This window comes from Corvus moneduloides, chromosome 18 (genome assembly GCF_009650955.1).
Source record: "Corvus moneduloides isolate bCorMon1 chromosome 18, bCorMon1.pri, whole genome shotgun sequence".
Lineage (NCBI taxonomy): Eukaryota > Metazoa > Chordata > Aves > Passeriformes > Corvidae > Corvus > Corvus moneduloides.
Window position 1 is genome coordinate 4,184,060 of NC_045493.1, and position 16,752 is coordinate 4,200,811.

At 46.1% G+C, this 16,752-nt stretch overlaps 1 protein-coding gene across 1 annotated transcript in view; it reads right to left on the minus strand.

The window, feature by feature from the left end:
- The window catches only part of PXN (paxillin), a 46,204-nt gene that overhangs the window by 14,179 nt on the left and 15,273 nt on the right, over positions 1 to 16,752 (minus strand). Inside the window, 7 exon segments of the mRNA XM_032127655.1 lie at positions 3,031 to 3,166; positions 3,658 to 3,671; positions 3,673 to 3,738; positions 3,741 to 3,862; positions 4,238 to 4,377; positions 6,247 to 6,362; positions 6,856 to 7,082. Coding sequence (XP_031983546.1) covers positions 3,031 to 3,166; positions 3,658 to 3,671; positions 3,673 to 3,738; positions 3,741 to 3,862; positions 4,238 to 4,377; positions 6,247 to 6,362; positions 6,856 to 7,082 — 821 coding nt within the window.

The window sequence follows — 16,752 nt, forward strand, 5'->3', positions numbered from 1 at the left end:
ACCTTTCTGAGATACTTATAATGAAAAAAATGATATAATTAACCAGAACATGCACAAAACCTGTCAGTAAATGGAAGAATCATAACCTTCAGATGACCTGAGCTCCTGCCATGCTGAGGGGCCAGGAGCTGGCACACATGCACACATTTGCAAAGTCACACCAGTAGTGCTACAAGAAGACTGTGCTCAGGAAGGAAAGAGCAATAGGAGACCAAATTTCATTAGATTGCTCTTCCCCTCAAGTAGCACAGCCAGGCCCATAGTCATAGCAGAAAGGAAAATGACTAGCAAGTATATTAAAATGAGGGAATTTCCCAATAGTGCCCTCGCCCGGTATTTTGCCTAAGCTGGGTACACCTGTGAAAGTAACCTGGTTTGATGCTGTGCTTCACACTTGGTTTCCAGACTTCCTAAAATGAAGTCAGTCATTTTCAAGGCAAGAGTAACATTTTGCTCAAACATCAGTATTTTCAATATACTGAAACCATACTAATTCCAAAATAAGAGCAATGGGCGAGCACCCAGCCGTAACAGAACAGTTAACTACAAGCATCCAGCTATGCAGTAAGCAGGCATCACATTACACAGAAATGGCAGAGGGTAAAAAAACAAGTGCATTAAGTAATCTCAGTGGCCGCTGACTGATGAGCCAGATAACCAAAATCAAATGGATTCTGTAAGCAAAAAGAAGGGGCAACAAATTAAAGTGAGCAAAAGATGATAAAAGGGTAATATATCAGCACCTTTTACTCTGGGGTATAAGGCAAATAAAGCACCAGTGCCTCCACTCCTCCCATCGCGATCTACTGCAACTTCTACCAACTCCAACTAATTACACATCGTATTTGGTTTTGGTTTTTTATCCTATTTCCTGTAGTCACACACAGGTCCGGTACCTGAACAGCAGCCTTTCATCTTCCTCCTTTGCAAGGACTCCCCTTCTCTCCCTTGTATTCTGACACTGGTACAGATTAGAATACATTTTTACAGACAAGTTAACACCACCAGCTGGCACAAACAGAAGAGGTATAACCAAACAAAAAGGACTAAAGGGAAAATGAAGCAACCTGGAGGACAGGAATAAATGAAAGTAACTTAAAAACACTCAAAGACATCATTAACAAAAGGAAAACAATCACAGAAGCTATGTTCCTTGCGCTCCAGGAAGAATGTTTGGGCACAGATGAGCTCAATGCCTCACAAAAATACCAATGCTGTGCTTAATAAAGCCCAAATCTTAAAATCTTGCCGGATTTCAATTTGTTCTCTGAAGTCAACTGAAAATTAAGCCAGAAAGGCAGGTGGTGTATTAGTCACAGCAGCTCATCTCTGTCACTCAGGTTTTACTGGAGATTCTAAAGCTTTTTCTCAAGAGTGCAAAGTACTGGAACACCGACACTTAAAAATGTCTCCTCCTTGGATCTTGCCAGAAAAACCTGTGCTGGGCAAGGTCATTCTCAGTTGCCAAGAGCACACCTAAGAGCAAAGGCTGGGCCACACCCTGAGCTTGTTTCCTGATAAAAGCAGCAGGGGCACAAGGCCACAGTACTCAGCTTCCACAGCACATGGAAGGAGCAGGGCAGGGAATGCCAGCAGCACAAGTGGGAACTCCCTCCAGCTTCACAACACTGCAGTGTTTCAACCAGGCTGAACAAAGCTTGTGGCTATCCTGCACTCCACCCTAGGACCTCAGAAGGAGAAAAAAGGCAACACTAAGGTGTCAGTATTTGCAATTGATTAAACACACACTACAGTAAGTCTAGGGAAAACACTGAGTAATTCCCAGATTCCACCAAATTAGGTGCATGTGCCAGGAATGGCAGACTGAATTCCATTCCAGCAAGCACAAGCCAAGTGAAGCTTCTCAAGAATGTGTGTGCTCAGTGCTGGGTTCTGAGCTTACACACTTGTCATAACTCTGGGTATTGTACTGACCTCCATGGGACCCACCAGGCACAGAAAGAACAGCAAACAACAAAGCTGTCACTGAATGTCCTGTACCTCTCCCTCACAAAGCATTGCTCAGCTCTGGCTGCCCCACCTAACATCATCTAGGAGGGGATGGAGTTCAGCACAGACAAGAAACCTCAAGCATCAAGCAGAATTTTTCATATGAGGATAAAACAGAGAGCTAGGAACTGACTTCAGATTAGAAAGTAGATACGTATGCAAGAAAGGCAAACAAAGATTATCTAGTATGTTTGCTTTCTCCATCTCTCTCAGAACAAATCCAAGTCAACAGATCAGTAAGACTATAAGCAAAGCAGCTGAAAGTAGAGTGAGAAAATATTTTTCATTTTGCTATGACTATGGGTAAATGAAGTCTCATGAAAACAACTTCCACACTTCATCATCTAGCGCAGGAATGGTAACATATCCACATGAATAAAGAAAAAGTTATTCAAGTACGTATGACAAGACTGAATAGTATTTGCTATCCTTTGCCCCCACAAGAAGCTCAAACTTTAATCCCATTTTGACGCGAATAAGAGATTTTGTTTTAAGACAAAACCTTTGAAATCTCCTTCGGTCTGATGCAAAGGCTTCAGTGCCCACACCACATGCCTGGAATATCCATCCTCCTCAGGGAAAGCATATCAGGGTAGAAACACACTCCAGAGAGGAGAGTCATCCTACAGAGCAGAAGGGCCTGGTCTCTGTTAGTAAGCAGAGTGGTGCCCCATGCCCCTCTCCTTCTCATTAAGTTGTAGCATAGCAAAATAATTCACTCTGTACTGAGCAGTAACAAAGCTCATGATCTTTAGCAAACAGACGAACTGCAGAATTGAAGGAAAAACAGATCCCAGAACTGCCTTACCCTGCGCCAGTGATGAGAATTTATAGCAGTCAAGGACACCTACAGCACCACTCAGAAAGCACAAATACACCACGAGAAGTTTATCAGAGCAAATGTGAGAGGTAAAGGAGGCATTCTGGAGATCACCCAAGGTCAGCAAATGTGGCTAACAGGCAAGAGAGACTGTGGTGGGTAGGGACAAGATGAAGCATTAAGCTGTCATGACAGGGTACCTTAAAGTCAGAGAGAGATGCCATCAGCTCATCCAGCTCTCGTGTAGCTGAAGAAGCAGAAATACGGGTCTGCTGCTGACTGGCGGTGACGCGCTGGGGGCTGCTTACCTCGCCCTGGCTCACAGTGATCGCAGGCCTGGCCAGGGAAAAAAATAAAATAAAAATTTTTAGAAGAGTGTGTTTAAGCCTGGGAGGGCACTCCTAGACTGGAAGTCCCACTGTTCCAAGTAAGCAGAGCATGAAGAGTTTCATCAGCACAGCCCAACCTGGCCCAGCTTCCCCAACACATGCAGACTCTGCCTCAAGTATGCACACACATCCCATCTGGTAAGAAACAGATGATGCCCAAACATTCATTTTGTTCAGACGGGTGTTTGTAGTCAGCTGTAAATCTGAGCTTGAACAGTCCACCTCTTATGCATGACTTAGGCATTTTTTCATCCAGAAGTAGATTAAAAAGCACCAGCATCTTCATGCACCTGCCTGACTTCTGACCCTTTACACAAAGCCCATCTTCCATCCGTCACTCTCCTGCAGTAGCTGCCCCTACACTACAGTCACCAGTCCCACAGGAACCCATCCCATCCCACCCCACCCAAGCCTGCAACCACTAAAAACATTACTCACACTGGACTTGGCACAAGAGCTCTCCAGCTCATCTAGCAGGCTCTCCACACTGGGACGCACATCTTCAATCCCTCGTGCACCCATTTCGCTTTGGCTTTTTCTTTTGTTGCGGGTGCAGCCTTCCCTCCCCCAGAGCTGCTACTCTCTGGGACAACATAGTGAGGGCCAGCCACACTGGGCAGTGATGGGCTTCTGCCAGCCTCATCTGAAGAAACGGGAGCAGAAAACAGCCATTCAGAGCCCCATTCCACAAACACACACACATGCTAATCACAGGCAGGAACAAAAAATTGTCCAGAAATCTTGTGAACATCCATCTTCAAGGATATTAAAAACTTAACAGTGCAAGGGCCTGAGCAACCTATCCTAACTTCAAAACTTTAGTTAGAGGCAGTTTTGAAGTTGGCCTTGCTTTGAGCAGGGTCTTGCAGCTCAGACCTCAAGTGATCCCAGTCATACTAAATGAATCTTTGATTAAGGGCTGGAGGAGTCTTCCTCACTAAGGATGTTGGAAAGAAAAAGCAAGCTACTATTGAGAATCAAACTATCCACTCATACCAAATGTCTTCCTATTCCTTACCTGCTGTGAAGCCACTGGCAGGAGTATGTTGAACAGCATTCAGTTCCAGAAGGAGTCTGTCCAGTTCTGAGAGGTTGCTGCCCAGAGAGGAGCTGGTCATTGTGGGAGATGGTTCTGCAGACTTCTGCTTGTTTGGGAAACTGAAGATAAAAGGGAAATGTGAAACTTCTGCATCAAGATACAGCAGAAGGATGGAGGGAACCTCACATTAGGTTCCCAAAGTTTACACATATGCTGTGCTCTTTTCAGGCTGATGCTTTTAGCTCTGGGGGGAAAGAAGACATCTGCTTTGTGACATGACTAAACACAGCCACTGCTGCTTTTGTAAATTACAAAAATAGCACTGATGGACAGGGCCTCTGATTTTAGGACTACGTGCTGCCCAGCCCTGTAGGAAAGAGTTAACTGTCTGCAGATCCAAAATGCACAGAACAGCAGCAGAACCATTAGCTCACATATGGGAAAATGACTTGTTTCTGCTGACACCACAGCAACCTCACCCTCCCTGAGCGAGGGAATGCAGGGCTAGCACAGACTGGAGAGAGAGGCAAAGTGCAAACCTCAGATTATCAGCAGAAACTCTGAAGCAATAGGTTATGTGATAGCCTCTTGCAACACTCAAGGTCTCCCCAAGTCCTCACACCTTTAATTTGAGTAACTCTATTCAATTTATAAGAAGGTAACTTGATATTATTTTCTATTGTGTTAAATACACATGCATGTATAAAGCACTGGCTGTAATTACTGCTAGTCTTATATGGGTGATACCATTTACCACACAGAATTGCCAACTGTTTCAAAGCAGAACTTCACATCAATGCAGTGATTTTTATAGCAGTTGCACTGTAGTAACAGTCTTTCCATTGTCAGTGGCAGGAACACTTTTTTTCTCCTGGTTTTACAAGTGAAGAAAAAACTTCTAATGCTGTAGAAGTTCTTATTTTATCAAAAAGACACTTTCCAAATCCAAAATGGGAACTTCTGCCTTGTGCACAGGACCACATTATGCTCAAAAAGTTAGTATCTAGCAGGCTTAAGGTCTCTGACACCAGCAACACCAGTGACAATTATGAATTCCATAAGGGAAGTTATCCTTCCCTCCAGACTGAAAAACAAAATCCACAACTGCAACCTGAGGAGAACATACTTCACACCAAACCAACACACCAGCTGCAATTCACACCAGAACTGAGCCATGCCAGACCCTTGTTCAAGAGGACTTATGGCTGTAATTACCTTCATTTCATACTAATTGCATGCAGTCATCTGAAAAAATTGCAGTTACTGTCTCCATTGGACCATCTCTGGCTAGGCTGCCCAGAGAGGAGCTGAGCTCTACCCAGAATTAGTTCTGCTTAGAAGCAACTTCCTGCTCAGCAGAAGGAGCTGGCATAGTTAGATTATGACTCCAAAGAAACACCAGTCTCCAAAGTGTAAAAAGGTGCCCAGGATGAACTTCTGACAGCCTCTGCATCACTCATCCCTATGTCAGCAGAAAAGTCTGTCTCCTCCAACCTCTCAGAGTGAGAACAGATGCCTTTTCAAGTGTAAACTTGTTATCTATCAATCACCTACTGAGATGGAGGTTTTAAGAAGTTTGAATTTACCTGAAAACTCGAGTCTCTGCACATCCCTCCAGGCCACAAGTACTGAGTTCCCACAGAAAAATAACCCAAAGGTCATCCACCTCCTAAAGAACTTTTGTGCTGTTTAACAGGGGAATGGATTTGTCACCTGTGTCTGGATCATATCCTTCACAAGACTGTCCAGATCCTGCTCTGTCTGACGGATCCTTAACCTCTTGCAGCTGAGCAAGCCAAGGGGCCAGGTCAACGTTTGAAGTGAGTATGAAAGTTACAGTGGCATGTTACAAAAGAGGCAATCAAAACTGACACAAAGCAATGTAACACACACGGGAAGCACTGTTCGTTTCCACTCACAGAAGGCAGCTTGAGCCTCAGCAGGCTCAAGTCGCGAGTCAGGCTTATCTCTTAAAAGGGACAAGATACCTGTAGACGTGCTCCTCCTCACTGGCACGGGGAGAAGGAGAGCTGAGCCCGTCTCTAGGAACTGAGGCACTGGAGCTTTTGGCACTAGAGCTGTATATGGGAGACTGGGACTGAGGCTGTGGAAACGAGACTTGTGTTGGAAACAGAAAATACAAAACAAATATGTACACTACTGCACTGCAAACCGACACATCAACAGGGCAGAACAAAGCCCAGCAGAAATAAAAAAAAGACCTGCTCTTTAGTCAAGCCAGTCTCTATCAGATGAGCTACACGAGCAACAACTTTTCTCCCCTTACTTCAGACCTGCCTGTGAGTCGCAGCTCTGTGCTGGAAACCCCCAGTCTGCTTTCCACAGGCTCAAGAGAGATGACTAACACTAATCTCATCACACTACCATTTTGTCAGCACAATGACAATGGCTTCAAATTCTTTTCTGCCATTTGTTGCAACCAGTTAGTTCTAATAAAAGCTCCTACCTCCCCCCATTTCCCCACTCTGTTCATAGCCAAATCCATCTTTGCTTCTTTCTATTCCCTCCTCCTTACTTTCCGGAGAGATCCTGCACCCACAAAACAAGCACCCTCCCACCCACACGCACCCACTTACCTGCTGGTGGCCGTATCTGGGTGTGTTGGGTTGCCACTGGTCTAAGGGGTCGATCACGGTGCCATTCAGGGCCTCGTTGGAAGGCGGTGGGGGCACCGGGGGTGGCACAGCAATCTCCTGGTACGTGTGGTTTCCAGTTGGGTAGGAGTAAGGAGTTTCCTCCGTGAGAAACACTGGTCGTTTGGAGATATGTGAGGTGGTGGATTCCAGGTCTGCCAGTAAGGCGTCTGCAGGAAAGCCAAAAAAACCCCAACAAAATGGTAAAAGCCTGGACTACAGCTTTGTCTCTTTCTTCTCATTCAAGGTATCTGCATCAGAAGCTTTTTGGGAAGACTTTTCATCTAGGGTAATCTACCAAATGCCCTGAAAAACACTGCTGCTGTCCAGGAATGAACGAGTTAATCAAACTTCTACTACAAAGAAAACACCAGGATGTAACAAAGCAGCCAGAAAAGCTGTGTCAGTCTCAGATTTTTGCCTTAACTGAAAAACCACCCAACAACAGGAACCCGTAGTCTCATTGCACCCTGCAGAACTGCAACCTAGGCAAGCCTGTCCAGAGATCTACTCCAACAGGATATTGACACAGACTAATTACAGGCCCCACATCATCACAGAGTCATTTACTGTGGCCGCAGGCACTGCTTTCTGCAGGAAACAAGATCTCAGGAGGTGTTTTCTCCAGAGTCCAAGGTCGTGGAAGAAGCATGAAACATTCAGATCAGTCCATCAGTGCAGCAGGAGAATGCGTTTCAGTTTTCTTAACAAAAAGCCCTCTCAGTACAGCATACAAACAGTTAACAAGTTTCCCGAGGCTGCCAGGTAAATGCCATTTCTTCTCCTGGAAACAATTCTTAACTAGCTGGGTGGAGACCGCTCACAAATTCCTGAAGGAAAGGAAAACTTCCACCAGCTAGAAACACTGTCACTCATGCCAGGCAGAGCACTGTCACTCATGCCAGACAGTTAGCACTTCTCAAAAATCTTGAAGTCCCCTCAGAAGTGAGGCATAAAAAGGCATTCCCAGCTTTCTGGATTTCTCCCTGCAAATGTATCCTCTGACCATTCCCAACCCTGCACTCCTCTGTGGTGACTCAAAGGCAAATCCTGACCTGTTGGACCTTCCACTCCATGAGCCCACCCTGCAGAGCCCATTGCAGTCCCTATGGGGGGAACTCCAGTGAGCGCCTGCAGGTCTGTGCTGCGCTCACTTTCCAAAGAAAGCCTCCCTGGCCACGTGCCCAGCTTTCCACCGGGGCAGCAGCATCAGTGCACACCTCTGGAAGGCAGAGAGAGAAGTCAGCTCACTGGGGACATCTGTGCTCTCCGTGGAACAGCATCAGGACATACCTGGCAGGTCCCTTTGGAGATGTGGAATGCCACCAGAAAACAGTAATGCACCTTCAGCAGAATTAGGAGGGGACACTCTGTGAACCCCCCTGGATCTCCCTTCCCCCTAAGCAGACTCAGCTGTCCTCAGAGAGTCTCAGCAGGTCCCTTTGCCTGCACACAGCAGGTACTTGACACTCAGATTTGGGGCACAAGGGCTCAGCCTGAGCATGACCATCCTGCAGTGTCCCCCGGGTCACAAGGAGCTGGAGCTGTCTGGTGGTACCAGAATAGCAACTGAGCAACTGCTCGCACTAATGGCTGCCCACCCACAGCTCCCCAGGCAGCACCTGCCAGCCCCGAGCCACTTCCTGAGCACAGCACTCCACAGCAGCCAATGCACTAAGCAAACCTTCAAGAAAATGTATTAGAAGAGGACAGTACTATTGCATTACAAGATGAGGAAGGTGCCACTTTTATATTGACTCTTTTCAAAAAACCAAAGCATCACAAAAGAAAAAATAAGTGGTCCTGAACTCAGAGAGCAGAATACAGCCATTAGCAAATTAAATACTGTGTTAAATTATTTCTATACACCTTTCATTTAGTTAAAAAGATGCTCCAAACCATTAAAGTCACAGGATCTATCTTCCTAAAGGGACCAAAATATCCCAGAAACAGATTCTCTGAAGGGAGACAAGCATTCTGCAGCTGGGGAAAAATGAACTGAATCTTCTTTCTAAGGAAAAGCAAAAAAAAAAAAAAAAGGTTAGATTCCAGAGTGAAAGGCACATACCTCCAGGAAACTGCCGATGAGCTGCAATTCCTACAGTCAGGCAGGTCCTACGACTGCAGATTTCAGGCACACAACCTCCCAGAGCAGTGCTTGCCGAGAAGGAGTGGTTTTTGCTTCTCCTCTCCAATGACAAAGGCAAATCAAACTCCACCAGGAAGTGAAAATCCCGTGAGGATGTTGGGCTCCTCCGGCCCTGCAGAGGGGACCCAAACCATTTTTCCACCCTCCACCTCCAGCCCTCAGTGCAGGACCGGCAGCTGTAACCATCTCGCCACATAAATTCCCCTGCTCGGCTCCTCTCTGTGCTGATGATCCATGGGACGGACACCCGCTGCCTTTTGCTAATGACACAGAGCGAGCTCGGCTACACGCACTGGTTTACTTCTACAAGTCTGCGGAAGAAGGGAGGTCTGGAAATACCAGGAGCACTGAGCCCCGTGGCTGTGAAGGAGTTAAGATTAATGATTAACTTCCCCCATATCCTCCCCCTTCCTGACTTGAGCAAACAGGCAGAGCCGAGGAACGAGAAGCGGAGGGAGGAGAAAAAGGCTGGAGAGGAATCAGTCGGTTACTCAAACTAAACTCCAACTTTACAACTGATACCGAAGCAGCTGCACGAAGGCACCACCCCAACCCGGCGGGACAGGAAAGGCGCTCATACACCGGTTTCCCGATGCCAAAGGACCTCTCCTTGTGTCTGCTCGCCCCCAAGTCCTACAAATCCGTGTCCTCCCCTCCCTGCGCCCCAGCCGCTCCAAGCTCACAGCCACGACAGACAGGGCTTCCCCATTCGCGTCCCTCCCCGTTGCTGTTCCCGGATCCAATCCCATCAGCAACCACACTTCCCTGAAACTGATGAAATGGGATAGATATTGCGCCTGTTTAAAGGGTCCAACACCAGCAGCAGAACGTCCCCGGCGAAGGCAGGGTGAGAGTGGCAGTGGCACTGTCCCACCTCACGGACATCACCCTGCCAGAGAGAAGCGACTCGCCAATCCACAGGCAGGGGCTGCAGGTCACTCCCTTGGAGGTCACCCCAAGGAGTTCTGCAGTCCAGAGTGTGACTTGAGGCAATTATTCAAAACCCAACCAAAAAATTAACCAAAGGGATTAACATTTTGTTTTGCATGAAGCACTTCATCCCAAGAGGTCCCAAAGCACGGTGCATTCATTTAGGATTTGTGCAACTACCAGAAGACAATGTAAGATAAGAGATGAGGGGGAAGAAGGGAGATTTATTAATCGAAAAAGATGCATTGCTCTCTCTTTTACAAAAGGGCCCAGCATCTGTAACCTGATGAACTGTGACAGGGATGCTGTCCCTTGTGCAGTGCTGCACTTCTCATCACAGCTCTGAGTTCACTACAGTGGCCGCTCCTTAAATGGACTATTAAATGCTTAAATAGAAATATTAAAGTCTCGATCGATTTACTGGGTAATGAAGTGTTCCTGCCCAAGGTGACCCCTGAGGGACAGTGCTGCAGGAGGTGTGAATCAGCCAGTTAGTCCCCACAACCCGTAGGAAGCAGCTGACTGGGTCACCTCAAGGCAGTGAACTCGGGCCAGTGCCCACGGGCACCATCCATCAGAGGGCACCACCAACACCCTCACAGGGAGAGCAACGAAACCCACGGCAGTGCCCAGCTTGGCAGTGCCTTCACCTCACCTGTTCAGCCCCGCAAGAGCCGGGAACCTGCCCCTGTTTTAGGCACACAAACTCGGCGGTGCCACGTGTGCTACACCTCCCCACCGAGACGCGCATCTTCACAGCAGCTACCGCCCAGTACTCCGGAAACAACCACACACACTGACCTCACCACAGCCTTACCGCTGCCCCAAATACCCTCTGGAACACTACAGACACAGCTCTAGGACGCAGAACCTCCCAAGGATAAAGACCACAAATTTAGTTATCTCTAGAGAATAGATTTAACCATTTTGTAGCAGTAAAGTAAACCACAGTTATAATGGACCTTCAACCAATTGCTCCTCTGCAGAATCACCCCTCTCTCCACTTTTCACCACTACAAAAACCCACTAACACAACCCACAGACAAAATGTCAACTCACAGACATGTGCATGGAGCAGAATCACTCCAGTTTCCAAAGATTCGGTAGGGCTCAGCTATGCATGGGCTGTGCATAGAGAAATCTGTATTTTCCACTCCATTAGCAGGGTGCTGCTCAGGAGGGTGCAAAAGGGATACCTGCTAAAACACCAACGTGGACACTCCTGCTTATCATGGCTACTCTGGAGCGATCACACAGCCAACAAAACCCTAACCTCGCTGTCCACTGCAGCACAGAGCACCTCAGCATGTACATGGCTGGTCCCCCACAGGCTCAGGTAACCTGGCCTGGCCCACCCACCTGGTAAAGCTGTGTAAAAACATGAAACAGAAGGACAGAGTCTTCCTCCCCTCCACTGGGCAGCCCAAAAATTACATATTCTATTGAAATCATATTCAGGCCTGAGGGCTACTCATATTGAAATCATATTCAGGCCTGAGGGCTACTCAAACCACATCCTCCCCAGTATGGGAGGACATTGGTGTTTGCATTCAGGTGGGTTTTCTACACAGGTTTTCCTGTGGAGGAGGGGCATTTAAAGAATGATACCACATTTGACACCTTTACCATTATCAAGCACTCCGAGACACCTGGAGGTCCAGAGACATTAGTCTGCTCCTCTGTCCCTTTCCTCACTTTTGCCAAAAATCATTATTGACTATGAGGTCCTTGGGATTCTGGTCTACAAATCCCCCATACCACTCTGCACATATGTTAGATATGTATAAGGAGCCCTTAATACCAACTGCATTGCTTCAAGGTAATTCCCAGCAAAAGCCAAAGCTCTGCTGGTCACTTCAACAGCTCAGGTCAAGAACTCTCAGGCTGACATCCAACGAATTGAACCACTCAGAAAGTATCCCTTCTACCACCAAAGTAGCAAGATGGAAGAGCGCGGCAAATCTTTAGGCTAAGCCTCATTTACCAGTTCAAGCTGCATTGAAAAGAGCAAGTTCTATACTGCACATTCCTGTGCTATCTCCCCAGCCCACACCTCTGTGGGCCGAGGAACAGCTCACACATTCCAAGGGGTTCAAGGCAGGCTCCTTCACCATCGCTTCGTGTCAGCACTCGCTGGCCTGCAGATGCAGCATCCTGCAGCAGGAACAGCGTCTGTGCAGCCAGGGGCACATTCTTCAGCTTCCCAAGAGGCCAGGTCTGTCTGACAAAGAGCAGTTAACACCAGCCTAGGGATTACAGCACTGCTCTGGTCTGGAACAGCAATGGGTAACACCGGGGCCCCTTCGTACTAATGCATACATCAACACCCCTTTCTAGCAATCTGAGCTGTACTCAGCCCCCTTAAATAGGTAGAGTGAAATTACTAAAAAGAAAAGTATATATAAATATATGTTTAGAGGTATCTTCCCATGGATATCAAAGCATCAAAGTTTGTTCACTTCCCCTTTCCTGTGTATCTCAAAAATGCTCTTGGATTAAGGTGACACAGTGAAGCAGAACACATCATGGACTAGTTCTGGAAAAACTGTCATGACAAGACATCGACAAATTCACATTTGCCAACTTACATCAAGCAGCTTTTCAATGCTAATTTTTCCTCAAGCAGTAAATAATTTCCCACTATTCATAAGCAGTTTAGAATTTATCTTTTTCTTCCTTTTTTTAAAGTGAGGCAATTTAGAGAAATCTAAATTTGCTTTCCCCTGGAGAAAAGATTTCCATATGCAGTTCATCTCTCTCAACAACTGAGGATTATTAAGCTGTGCTGACACAGCAAATCACAGCATTATCAATATAGTGAGTAGATCAAAAGGATGGTGGTCAATTTTCTTCCACATCTCATCTACTGCTGGGGAGGAAATGGATGCATAACTGAAGCAAGATACTTCAAATGCCTCATATATCCGCCTTTCATTTTCAACAGCTAAAAGCCACATCTGCACATGTATCAAACCACACGTTGCCTGTAGCTTGGCTTCTTGCACGGGACATCTGGAAATAGAGTAGCACTGGAGACAGGATTTCTCATCCAGCCACCACACAGAGCAAATGCATTCAGCCACAGAGTCCCATCTCCCCCAGCATCTCTGGTGCCACACATCCCTGACAGCCTAGACACAGAACACTGAGGAATGAGGATGAGGTGTCTGAGCACAAGCTACAGTACTTCCTCTACTGCGGCTGCACAGAACAGGCATCTTCACCTATCTGCACCCTATTTTCCCCCCTGCCTCTACTTACCGAAATAAATAGAACTGCTACAAGTTTTCCTAGTTTAGGCAGCAGAAGATTCCTAGAGGACTGGCAAATAGAAATAAAAATCAAGATACCCGTAAGGGCAGCCCTAAATGAGGACATGGACTTTACATGCTAATCCTATCTCACTCTGTGTAAGATGAATTGCAGACCTCTCATTTGTAGAATCACGCACCATTCTCCAGCCCTTTTTTCTTAATACCTGCAAGATGCTGAACTCAAATCCTTGATTTTTGCTGTCCCCTAAGAGAATGAGGGGAAGTGAATTGCATCTCCAGAACCAAAGTTCGAGCTTGCAGCCTCATCTGAGCCACCTCTTTGCAAAATCCCTGAATGAAAACTTTTTAAATCTCATTAGGTTCAAATAAGTCTTCTTCCCCTCACCTCCAGGAGTAAATGCAGCTCCAGCTCACATATAGGGAGACAGCTCAAGGCAGAAACCCAATCCCTGGCACGACACTTTTACATTGTGAGTAACTGCAGAGGAATGGGAAGCCTGGGTATATTTATCCTATTAAATAGCCTTTCAAAAGAAATATTTGCAGTGCTCTACAAGACCTGCATCAAGACAACTTGCTGGAGCCTTGCTGTAGGGACTTCTCATTGCCCTGGAGTTTGACAGCAGAATGTGTGGGGAGCCCCAAACACTGATGGCAGGAATTCCCATTTTGATTTTTCTCAGCAAAATGGAAGAGCCTTATCAGAAATAGGAAAATCATGAACAGGTAAAGGCAGGCACTGACTTCCAGGTAAAAGACATTTATTAACAGGTTCTTAAGGCATTATATTCTAATCAATGCTTTTAAATGCAAAAAGATCAGAGACTATGAAAGCAATAAAATACAAAGGCTACATTCAAAATGAGACCTTAAAAACTCGAAGTGCAATTAGAAGCTCTTAAAATCCTTAAGTTCTCCAGTTCACATATACAGAAAGCACGTAAAATAGCTTGGCTTACTGTGTAAAACATTTTGAGGAGATGACATTTAAAAGTTTTCCAAAATTTAACCAATATGTCAAGAAGGTGGTTAGAACACAGGACACACAAAAGTTCTCAGCTTTCTTGTGAAGCAGGGGCAGATTGTTATTTAAGATACACAAAAAATCAAGGCACAAAAGGTAGGTCATTTTCCAGACCTAACAACTGCTGGAGTATCAGTACAGAGCAGCCACTGGGATTTTTACTTCATGTTGCCCAGATCTGCCTAAAGGAAGTTCAGATTACATGGTCAGTAAAATCACTCAGCTCTTTCTTTGATGTACTGATGTTTAAAGCCTTGTGCTTTCTCATTATCAAGTCATGCCTTGTGTCACTGCTTAACAAAAAAATGTCCAAACTAATATCAGTATGTCGTATGGTAAATTACAGTAAAGACAATATCCATTAAAATTTTAAAGCTTCTCTGTACCTTCAGACCAAAACTGCCCCTTAAAATTAGCAAAACTTTGCATTTGTGCCACCGATTTACAAATTCATGTGGGTCCTCCTGAAAAGCTCAACAGCAAAGGCAGCCACCCAGCAGCAGTTATGCCTGGCTACCTGTTGGGGAAGATGAAACGGGAAAGCCTTATAAATATGATTGCCTGACAAAAGATTTTGGGAATATGAAAACTACAGGCGACATCGAAATGAAAGCCACTTTTGAAATACCAAGTCTTAGTTACTGAACAACTGGAAAACAATGGTATGGCCGACTGAAGGTAATCCCCTCTTGATTGAACAATACCCTCTGCTTGCAGGCAGGTCCAAGGGTCAGAGCAGACCCTACTAGCTCAGCAGAAGGGGTCCAAGAGTAGTTTTAGAAGTTAAGATGTAACACTCTATGGTAATATAAGAACTCTTATAGGCTGTATGTAAATGCTATAGGATTTGTATCTTGTATTAGATTGGTTAGTGACAATTAGAATATTCAGTACAGAAGATGATTTATTGTATTGTAACCAGGACTTCAGACACTCTTGCTCTTACTCTTACTACTTCTTCGCTCTCTTTGCTCTTACACTCTCTCTCTCTCTTACCCGCTTACTCTCTTGCTCTCTTGGGCCTGCTCCGAGCTGAGTCTGGCAGCTCTGAGCAGTGCCCCTGTACCCACGCCCTTTGCAATAAACCGCCTGTGTCCCAAGATCAGACTATAGAGATCTCTCGTCTCCGTCACCGACCGTCCCGACCGAACCCATCAGTAACCTACACTACCCCAGGCTGCAGAGACAAACTGAGCAGGTATTCATCCTGTGACAGACAGAACTGCTGTCAGAATCAGGTGGTGGCAGCCACCATGAATCCTTTCTGTGCCATAACCGGAGTACTGACAGCCAAACCAGTGAGCCTTGCCCAGTACAGCAGCCCATGCACCCAGCTCTGACCACTATCAGCGAATGTCTAAACAAAGACAAGACACTGCAATGTGAGATGTGGTCTCACATGAGCAGCTGCAGCAATGACTGTGACTTCCTTTCCCAACCACTGAGACCCAAGCTGGAGAGCTTATTCCAGAGCTTGTGGCCAACTCACTGGTCACAACTAACATGCACTACTACCACCCCAAGCCTGAAATCGTAGAAGAGTGTGCAAATACAGCCTGTGTAAAGCACTTTCAGGAACTGTTTATCAGTAACTACTCCCTGCACATTTGGGGATGAACTGCAAACCCCTGGAGTGCTCTGGCTGTAGTTCCAGCAGAGCTGACACCATCATGCAGTGCCAGTGTAAGGGAAGGGCCCAGGGCTCCTTCCCCAGCATGCAAACCCATGCTGTTCCTGGAACTTGCCCTGCTGATCACCAGACACATTCTAAACTAATTCAATTTACTAATTCAAGAGAAGTTTGTTGAAGTGTTGGTTTGGTTTTTGCAGATGAACTCATTCGGCTTCTTGGAAGCACAACTCCAACCACTCTGACTTAAGCAGCTCTTTAGAATATGTATTAAAAAGACCAATGCCAGAATTGAGCCCTTGTTCAAGTGAATAAAGCGAATAAAACTTCTGCTTTAAATGGGAAATGCTCTACTTCCACCTTCAAAACTCAGGCCAGAACACAAATTGTAAATCCAGCCCATCTTGCCGTTAGTTGAAAGAAATCACCTACCCTCCTGTCAGATTCCCATAATTCATCTGCAGCTCAGATGCACACCAGAAAAAAAGGCAGCCTGAAAAGATGCAATCAGCAGACAGCTCAAACTGAAGTGCTCTTAATTCTGGAGACATCCCTCACCATTACCTGCCGCTTCCACCTGAGCCTACGCTGACACTTTATTTGGCTTTCCACCCCCAGAACTGTGACACAGCTCAGTCCCTAGGGCTGCACACGCTATGTATCCACTGGTGCTCTCATTTGTGCTGCTGAGCTTAAGAGTAAGCTTTTGACAGAGACTGCTGACCATACACCTGAAGATAAGCCAACTCTGTATGCTACAAAAACCCAACAGAAGCCATCATGTGAACTCAGACCTTCCACCTGATCCCTCTGATGGGCAGGAGGGCTATTT